This window comes from Delphinapterus leucas, unplaced genomic scaffold, assembly GCF_059928025.1.
Source record: "Delphinapterus leucas isolate spDelLeu-1000000601 "Yukka" unplaced genomic scaffold, BTC_Dleu_Yukka2 spDelLeu_asBTCV2_sq25, whole genome shotgun sequence".
Classification (NCBI taxonomy): Eukaryota; Metazoa; Chordata; class Mammalia; order Artiodactyla; family Monodontidae; genus Delphinapterus; species Delphinapterus leucas.
The window spans coordinates 18378670-18387859 of record NW_028322234.1 but is presented as its reverse complement, the minus strand read 5'-3'; the positions used below and the strand labels follow the sequence as shown (position 1 = coordinate 18387859).

General features: G+C 62.4%; 1 protein-coding gene across 1 annotated transcript; it reads right to left on the bottom strand.

The window, feature by feature from the left end:
* Positions 1-2352: 2352 nt before the first annotated feature.
* PCSK4 (proprotein convertase subtilisin/kexin type 4) lies at positions 2353-9189 on the bottom strand. Its single transcript, XM_089905774.1, is given in 15 exon segments — positions 2353-2864; positions 2867-3208; positions 3352-3474; positions 3821-3945; positions 4136-4360; positions 4557-4674; positions 4742-4845; positions 4924-5024; positions 5327-5799; positions 5972-6060; positions 6150-6226; positions 6304-6432; positions 6506-6598; positions 7972-8083; positions 8326-9189. Coding segments are annotated over 15 exon segments (2697 nt in total). The 5' UTR covers positions 8553-9189; the 3' UTR covers positions 2353-2505.
* Between the last annotated feature and the right edge of the window lies 1 nt (position 9190).

Below are 9190 nucleotides of genomic sequence, written 5' to 3'. Positions count from 1 at the left end.
GCCTGGAAGCCCAAGGGGTGGGCGTAGGGTCCAATCCCGGCTCTTCTCGCTGCCTAACAAGGCATCCGAAGCCCGGTTTTCTGCAAAAGGGGGACACGGCCCCCAACGTGGCTGTCGTGGGAACAAAGTTACTGTGCAGCCCACGCCAGGTGGCGGGCGGACAGCGAGCGCTCCGTGAATGCCAGCTGCGCCAGCCCCAGCGAGGTGGCCAGGGGCGTAGCACGCGCGTCTGGTCCGGCCTCTCAGATCCCCGTCAGGCTCACCTCTCCTGTCTCTAAAACCCCCTCCCCACCGGGGTGCGGGCGTAGCGCTGGACGGTGATCTGGGCCCCTCCCCTCTTGGGTAGCAAGGGAAGACAGGCTCAGAGCCCAGGGGGGTTTTTGCATTTCTAAACAACTTTATAAAAAGTAATTTACAGGGAATTCCCTGGCGGTCCAGTGGTTAGGACTCTGCGCTCTCACTGCCGAGGGCTTGGATTCAATCCCTGGTGGGGGAACTAAGTTCCCACATCCCAGAAGACGCAAGTCGCGGCCAAAAAAAAAAGCAATTTACATACCATAAAGTCCACCTGTTTAAAGTGTACAAGTCAATGGTTTGGGAATATATAGAGAGACCTGTTCTGGACGTTTCCCATCAGTGGAATCACACACCGTGTGTCCTTTTATGCCTGGCTTCTCTCACTGAGCATCGTGTTCTCCAGGTTCATCCATGTCGTGAGGAGTGTCAGTGCTTCACTCCTTTTCATGGCTGAGTGATGCTCCCATGTGTGGAGGGACCACACTGTATCTATTCATTCACCCGTTAATGGATGTTTAGGCTGTTTCCACATTTTGGCTGCTGTGAACATCCTTGCACAGGTTTTTGTGTGAATGTGTCTTTAGTTTTCTTGGGCACGTACCTGGCAGCAGAATCGCTGAGACCTACAGTAACTCTATGTTTAATTGTCTGTGGAACTATTTCCCAAAGTGGCTGCCCCAAGATGGCATGTTTTGGGCACTTACTATGTGCCAGGCGGGAAAACTACCTCTTTGGATCCTTGAGAGTATTTGGTGAGGCAGGTGCCAGACTTAATGCTGTTGCACGGGTGCAGCCACCGAGGCTCTGAGAGGGAGGCCAGGTGCCTCTGGACCCACAGACTGGACCTAACTTCAGAACTAGGGGCTGAGCTTGGTGGGACTCTGGGGGCCGTGGGCAGGACTCAGAGAGCAGCTGGCTGTCTCCCCTCCCTCACTAGCCACCTGCTTCCATTGGGTCCAGCTGCAGCCCTAGACAGAGCCTCATTCCCTTCATGGCTTGAGGCTGGCCAACCTGGGCCTGGTGGCCAAGGAGATTCTCAGGGGCCCAGGGCCACTGGATACCGGGGCTGTCTCTGGGGCTCCTGACACAAACCAGGACCGCCCCTTGGAGTTCAAGAGAAGCCCATGGTCAAGGCACAACCAGCCTCCACTTCCTTGTGGAAATTGCCTCCCCGCTCTGAAAATCAAGAGGAACATGTCCCCACCCCACTGGTGTGTGTGAGAACAGAGGAGGGACTCTTACTAACTCCATCCATGACTTACCCCACCCCCACCCCCACACCCCTGCACCTCAGGATCCTCCTTCTGTTCCAGAGAGGTGGAGAACCCATTTTCCAGATGAGGAGGTCGAGGCCTGAAGGAGTAAGATCAATGTACCCCAGCTCATAATTCCCTCAGCATCCCGACGACCTCAGAAAATAGACAAAGGTGTAATTACTGGAAGCTGGTAGACAGGCTGAGTGGATGGAACGCTGCGTGAACTGTCCTTTGCAAATTGCACTTCTGTTAGTTCTCCACGTTAAAGAGAAACTCACGCATAAAGATGGAAAAGGAGGGCTTTCCTGGTGGCGCAGTGTTTAAGAACCCGCCTGCCAATGCAGGGGACACGGGTTTCAGCCCTGGTCCTGGAGGATCCCACATGCCACGGAGCAACTAAGCCCGTGCGCCACAACTACTGAAGCCCACGTACCTAGAGCCCGTGAGCCACAACTACTGAAGCCCGCGCGCTGCAACGAAGAACAGCTCCCACTTGCCGCAAGTAGAGAAAACCCACACGCAGCAACAAAGACCCAACACAGCCAAAAATAAATTAAAAAAAAAAAAAAAAAAGATGGAAGAGGAGCCAGAGCCACAGGGGGCCAGGCCGCATCGTGGGGCCTCAGAGGCTTTGCAGCACATGGGTGGATATCACTTGGGACCCTACCCCACCCCACCCCCAGAACCCCAGCTGACCCGTTCTCCAGGGACAGACGCCCCGGGGAAGGCAGATTCCACACGATACGCAGGGGACTCCCACAATCATGCTGTGGAGAAGGGGCCGGCGCCCCAAAGGAGCCCACAGACTTGCACCTCCTATTCAACCTTTATTTCCAAACTCTGAGGTCGCACGTGGTACCCGAGACCCTGGACGGTGTCATCTGCTCTCCTTCCCGCTTCCCCCATTCCGGAAAGGGAAGGGATGGTGGTCACTGCCGGGCTCTGCCCCAGCCTACCCTCTCCCTACCCAAACTGTGCAACGAGACTTCTCTCTCTCTCTCTCTCCCCCTCTTTCACCTGGACCTGCCAAGTCCGGGATGCAGGGTCCCACGCGGCCGCCCCTGGCCCACGGCCTTGGTGGCAGCCAGGGCCTTCCCGGGGCAGGCTCCCACAGGGCGCCCGTCTGGACAGCGGGGCAGCGGTGCCCACAGGGACCTGGGTGGAGGCGCACGCTAGCTGTCCTTGTCAACCAGCTCTGGGTTCCAGCTTGCAGCGGGGTCTGGAGTGGTGATGGGAGTGGCCCCCTGCTCCGGGGGGTCCCACCCATGGTGGCGGGCAGCCTACAAGGAGGACGCGGCAGAGGAGGGGGCTCCCGAAGGCCACGGCCAACAGGGCCAGCACCACGGCCTGGGCCGGGCCATGGCGGCAGGGGCAGGCGGTCGCAGTGGGCTGGGGGGGGCCCTCAGGGGGGTCGGGTCCCGAGCAGGAGCCCCGCTGCACGTCCAGCATGGACGGCGGGGGGCAAGCGGTACAGTCCAGCGGGGAGCTGCCGCGGCAGGTGTAACAGGACGGGTGGCAGCTGGAGCAGACCCGCAGGGCAGGCGCGGCTGGGCGCCCACGTTCAGCCGTCACCGCCTGCTGGGTGTGGTTGAAGTACCTCGGTGGGCAGTAGGTGAGGCAGAGGTGGCCCAGGATGTAGGCGGGGCTCTGGCATTCTGCACGAGGGAGGGACACGTCCACCGGGCTGTGAGGCCACGACCTGCTGCCCCGGCCCGCCCGTCCCCTGCCCCAGGCCGCACACGCACACTGCCCGCCTGCCGCCTCCCAGCAGGTGGGCCATGCGGCACCGGACACTCACCCTGGCACGGCCCCTCTGTGTCCCGCTGCACACACGCGCTGCTGGTCACCTGGGGGCCCGAGGGCCGCGCCGTCATGTCCTCAGCCGTCCCATAGAGCAGCAGCGTGTAGCGGTATAGCATCCCTGGGCAGGGGTCGTGGTGGGCACGGGGAGAAGAGGGAAAGGCTGTCGGCAGCCTCGTCCTGCCATTCTGGGCCCGCACCCTCCCCGGATCCCCAGACTCAGATGGTGCCCAGGGTCGCCCAGTACCCTCTAAGCGCTGGTAACTGGATACCTCCTGCCCCTAATACCTGAACCTCTACTGTGCACTGGTAACCAGACACCTATTACATTCCAGCCCTGTGTGCTCAGTCTCTCAGAGGACACCAGCGGGAGCCCTGTGCCTTGGGCTTGGGGGCAGTAAGGAGGCCACCAGCTCCAGAGCATGGGGCAGGTGGGGCTCGAGCCCCAGCCTGTGCCCGGCTCTCACCTGTGTTGAAATAGTAGCCCTTGTTCTCCAGGACCAGGGTCCACAAGCCGCGCGGGTCCTCGTCCCAGAAGTGGGTGGACATGAAGATCCAGTTGTTGTAGCCTTGGCCACTGACGTCAAAGGGTCTGGGACAGACAGGCAGGCGGGGGGATGAGGGGGGCTTCACAACCAGAGTCCTGACCAGCCGCGAGCACAGTAAGTGTCTGTGATGCCAAGGGGTGGGGTCCAGCCCGCCTGACCCCACGGGGCACTTGTCTCCTCCTCGTGGGGTTGCTCAGGAAAGAGAGTTTGTGGCCCGGTCCCCTGCCCCCGCACCTGATGGCCACAAGCGTGGAGCGGGTGCCCATGGGGCTGGTGAGCGAGATCTCCAAGTCCCCACGGCGGCTGTAGGACAGGGACAGCTGCACCTGCACGTGCTCCAGCGAGCGGATGTAGTTGGCGTGGCCGAAGCAGGCCGACACGTTCTTCCTCACGTGCATCACCCCCAGGATGGGGCTGGGGGCTGCAGCACGTGAGGTGAGGGCCCCTCCTGCTGGCCTGCTGGGAGATGGGCGGCCAGCAGGCAGGGTCTGGGCTCAGATCCTGCCCTTTCCTTGTACAGATGGGTGAACTGAGACCTCAGGGCCTGCCTCCACGTGTCCACCCACCAGGGTGGGGGGAGAGGTCTGGGGACGTGGCAGTGGGGACGTGGCTGGGGTTAGATGTGGGCGTGCAGGGGGCAGAGGAGGGCGCTCACGTGGGGGTGTGCACGATGCTGATGATGCATTTCCTCTGGGGCTGTGTGGGCAGCCACGAGCGAGCCAAGTCCACCAGCAGCCCGGCGTCCAGCAGCCCGTAGCCGTAGTGGTGGCTCACTGTGTGGAGGGGCGTGGTCATCGCCCTGTGGGCGTGGCGTCCCCAACCCCGCCCGTCCTGCCGCACCTTGGCGCCCCACGCCGTTGGTCCTCCAGTCCTCCGCCTGGAGCTGCGCTGGCCTGGACGCCCGGACCACCAGATGCTGCATGTCCCTCCACGTCAAGAACGGGCTGGGGGTGGGTGAGGGAGGGTGAGCCGGGGCCACGCTGGGGAGCTCCGGCAGTAGGCGAGACCCCTCTGTCACCTACTTGGCCTCCAGAGCCAGGGCGATCATGCCCGCAGCCAGCGGGGCGGAGGCTGAGGTGCCCGTGTGCTTGTCCGTGCACCGGTGGTGCAGGTCTGTTGTGACCTGCATGCACAGAGAGGGACTCAGGCGCCTGGTGCACAGGAAAACCCAGCCCTTGTTCAAAACGGCCCAAGTGCTCCAAGGAAGAGGCACCTCAGAGCACGACAGCAGGTCTGGGGCCGTGAACACAGCCGCCCAGCTGCCAGCCCTGCCTGGGAGACACAAGGGCATGTGAAGGGGCGCCAACCATGGGGCCTGGTCCCTGAACCCCAGTCTATGTGTCAGACGTGAACCGGGCAGCCCTGGGAAGAGGCAAGGTAGGGGACAGGAGGGAAGGCAGGGCACCGGGTGGGGCGGGCGCTTACGATTTGGGGGTTGGCAGCAACGCCGCTGCTGTAGGTAGTGGTGAGCGTGGAGGCGCAGGCCTCGCTGTACCAGGGCACGCGGCCCTGCTGGGTGGTGCTGCCCACCGAGAGCGTGTGGATGCTGTTGGTGTAGCCGTCACAGTTGCAGTTGTCATAGTGCAGGCCGCCATTGCCCGACGCCCAGATGAAAAGGGTGCCCAGCCCACCTCGGCCCTGCAGATGGAGAACCAGGCCAGAGACGGGGACAGGGTGTGGGCCTCGCATGCTGGCCCAGGCCCTCCGTGCCCCATACCAGCTCACCTTGGTCACGCCGCGCCTGAAGGCCTCTCGGGTGAGGATGCCCGGGCCGTCCACTGTGCGGCCGTCGTCCTCGGGGCCCCAGCTGGCGCTGTAGATGTGGATGTGCTGCGGCTGCAGGCTCAGCGACTGGGCCTCGATCACGTCAGTGATGGTGCCATCCAGCATGCGCACCCCTGCACAGGCGGCCTTGGTGAACACCCCGCCTGTGCCCCGCACTCTCCCCGCCCTGGGGATGGAGGTGTCTGTGGGGGTTTCAGCTCTCCCCGACCTTAGCCTGGGCCCTGAAATGGCCCAGTGGCTAGTGTGGGGCCAAGAGGCGCCCCGCCACCCTCCTGGCCTGAGTACCTCCGATTCGGGCATTGTAGGCGACGCCAGCACCACAGAACCTGTTGTTTGCTGTCGCTGCCACTTCCCCAGCACAGCGGGTCCCATGCCTGGCGCCAGGACAGAGACAGGTGCCCGTCACAGCCCCTTGGCCCCTCGTAGGGTAGTGCCCCCATGCCCTGTGGGATGCTGGGCTCACCGGTTCTCATCGCTGGATGTGTATCGTGGCTGGGGGTCCGGGTCATGGTCATTGAAGTCGTAGCTGGCTAGGGGGTCCTGGGGGGTGGAGACATGAGGGGCTGCAACCAGCCGTGGGACCTGGGGCAGCCCCCACCCCAGCCCCACAGGCTCACATAGTTGGCCCAGAGGTCTGGGTGGTCCTTCTCGATGCCGTCGTCCAGGACAGAAACCACGATGCCCTGGCCAGAAAGCCCCTGGCTCCAGACCTGCAGGATGTTCAGGTCCGGCTGCACCTCCTTGTTCTGTGCAAGGCGGGGCCGGGGTCAGTGGGGCTCTGGCCTGGCCTGGCCCCACCGCCCAGCCCGGCCAGCTCACCATGTACCACTGCTTGGAGAACCAGGGGTCCGTGGGCACCACCAAGGAGCGTTTCACCCGCCGCTGCACCGTCTGCTGCTGGAACCACTGCACCTGGGGGTGGGGAGACCACACCGTGGGAGGGGCTGGACCCACGAGCAGCCCACCCTCCTCCCAGCTTCCTGCCCTCACACCAGGCTGCTTTAGAGGGCCCTGCCCCTCAGCCCTTCCACCAGTTCCTGGTCAAAGGGCCCAAATCTGCTTCCAGGGTCTGGCATCGGCCTCTTCCCTGGATCTGCCAAGGGTCAGCGGTGTGGGGCTGAGGTTTAATGTGTCTGGGCTGTCACCTACTTGTCCTGGGGCCCACGTGGTGTGTGATGGGGCCAGGGACCCCGTGTTTGCTGGGGCTGCTCTTGGGGGTCCCCGTGTGCCTGGGGCTCTGCCTCCAGAGGGGACTGAAGCCCTCAGAGCACCCATCCCCTGTGGCCCACAGACATGTGGTGGCTGCTATTCAGGGTGGTTGCGGCTCCTGGGGTCCCACCCCTGCCCCCGTCCCCATCCCTGTTCTAGAATCCCTCTCCCCAAGACATGCCCATATCCCCTTGCAGTATTCACTTCTCTCAACCGCACCCTCCCTGGTGCAGGACACTCCTGTATGGCCACACCCACCTCCTCCCTGGTCTTCCAGCAGCCCTGCCCTGCTGCCTCTCTACAGCCCATTCTTGGCACACTGCAGCCTTACTCTCTGTGGAACCCTCTCTGTGAAACCCGTGCCTGTCCAACACCTCTCCAAAGCCCACAAGGCCCCCTGCCTGTCTGACCCCCAGCAGCCTTCCTCTGCTGCAGCCACAGTGGCTGCCTCACCCCAGGGCCTTTGCACATGCCCTTCTGCCTGACCCAGGCCGCCCTTTCTCAGACCTTTGCCCTTTCCCCTTTTTCCTTGTTCTGCTCCCAATACCCCCCCAACCTGGTTCATGTTCCCCCGTCCCCATCTCAACAATCAGGGCCATCTTCTCCCCGTTTTCTCAGCTCCAGACCCTGATTTCTCTCTGTCCCACACATCCAATCCATCAGCAAGCCCTGGCCTCTGTCCTGCAAACCACGTCTCGAACCAACCACTTCTCTCTGTCCCAGTGCTCCTGGTGGGGTTTCCATCTGTCATGCTTCTTGCCTCCTTACCAATCAGCACCCCCTCCCCCAACCCAGCCTCTTTATGGGGTACCTGGGAACTTTGATCTTTCAGGGTGAGATAGAGGAGGGAAGGGGAGGTGACAAGAAATTGTTGACAGTGCACCTGCCCTGGGGTGAGTGCTCTGCACAGATCTTCCCCATTTGACTCCCCACTGTATGGACTAGGGGGCCAAATGGACACCAAGACTCAGAGAGAGCTGGTGACTTGCCGAAGGTCACACAGACATTTATGACAATTACAAGAATAACGAGAGGTGCTGACATCCCTCAGGAGGCAGCCTCAAGGCCAGGCTCACCTTGGGGTCTTTCTTCAGGCGCAGGCGGTGGCCCCAGTGTGGGGTAAGGGACTGCTGGACCACACCCCGGTGCCGCAGATGGAAATACTGCCCATCAGGGAAGATCTGGGAATAAAGGGGAGCAGCTGCATGGCTGGGACCTGGTTCCCCTGTTGGAGTCCCTCCCAGGACAGGGGCCAGCCCCCCTTCCTTACGTTTCCCCCAACCAGGTGCCCAGGTGGGAGCTTCAGATGCCCTCTGAGGGTCCCAGGATCTGGAGATGGTCTAGGCAGTAGTGAGCTGGGGGGTCCTTGATATCTGGGGAACCTAGCGAGGTACGCTCTCATCTGCCGGGGTCTGGGGTCGTCCAGCCCTCGCCCCCTCCCGTCAGTCCGGGTCCCACCCACCGGCCCCAGGTTGACGAAGCCGAATTTGCGCGCCAGGCGCTCGATTTCCTGGTAACCCTGGGACACCCGCACGGCCCAGCTACTGACATAGATGGGAGCCCGGGGTGAGGCCCACCCCACAGCCATGGGGCCAACGAGTGCCAGGCCCAAGGCCAAGGTCAGGCGCAGCCAGAGCGCACTCCGGGCGGGCCGCATGCCGGCGGGGGCGGGGCCGGGGCCTCAGAAAAGCCCCTCCTCCTGGCCAAACCGCCGAGATGGCCCAAGCGCCCGCCCCGCCCCCGGCGCCATAGCAACCCCTGAAAGCCTTCAACTCCCAGGGGGCCTTGCAGCTCCCCAACTTGATGGACGCGAAGATCCGACAGCAGGGTGGGGGAGAGACATGCCCACCCTGTTCTTCCGCAGACTCGAACCTTCTGGAGCCTCAGTCTCCCCATTTGTACAATGATTCACCAATTCTTCTGACCCAGAGGTGCGGGTTCACTGTTGCTATAATTGACCCCGCCCCTTATTTTGCCCCGCCTACTTTCCTATACACCCCCTCCCCCTAGAATAAGCCTTGCCTCCTCTCCGGTCCAACCAGAATTGCTCTTTCAAATAAGTCCCACCTCCCCATCTTAGCTCCGCCCCATCCCTGCCTTTCAGATTCCGTCCCTCCTCCTTTACGTTCAGCCCCGCCCCCTCTCTGTTTTTGCTAATGAATCTCTTCTCGTTTCTCCAATCAGCTCTGGCCTTTCTCCAGCCCCTCCCACCAGCTCCGCCTCCCCAGCACTCTTCTCTCCTCACCCAGCTCCACCCACAACGGCTCAGCGAATAATCCCCGGCCATGACCCCGC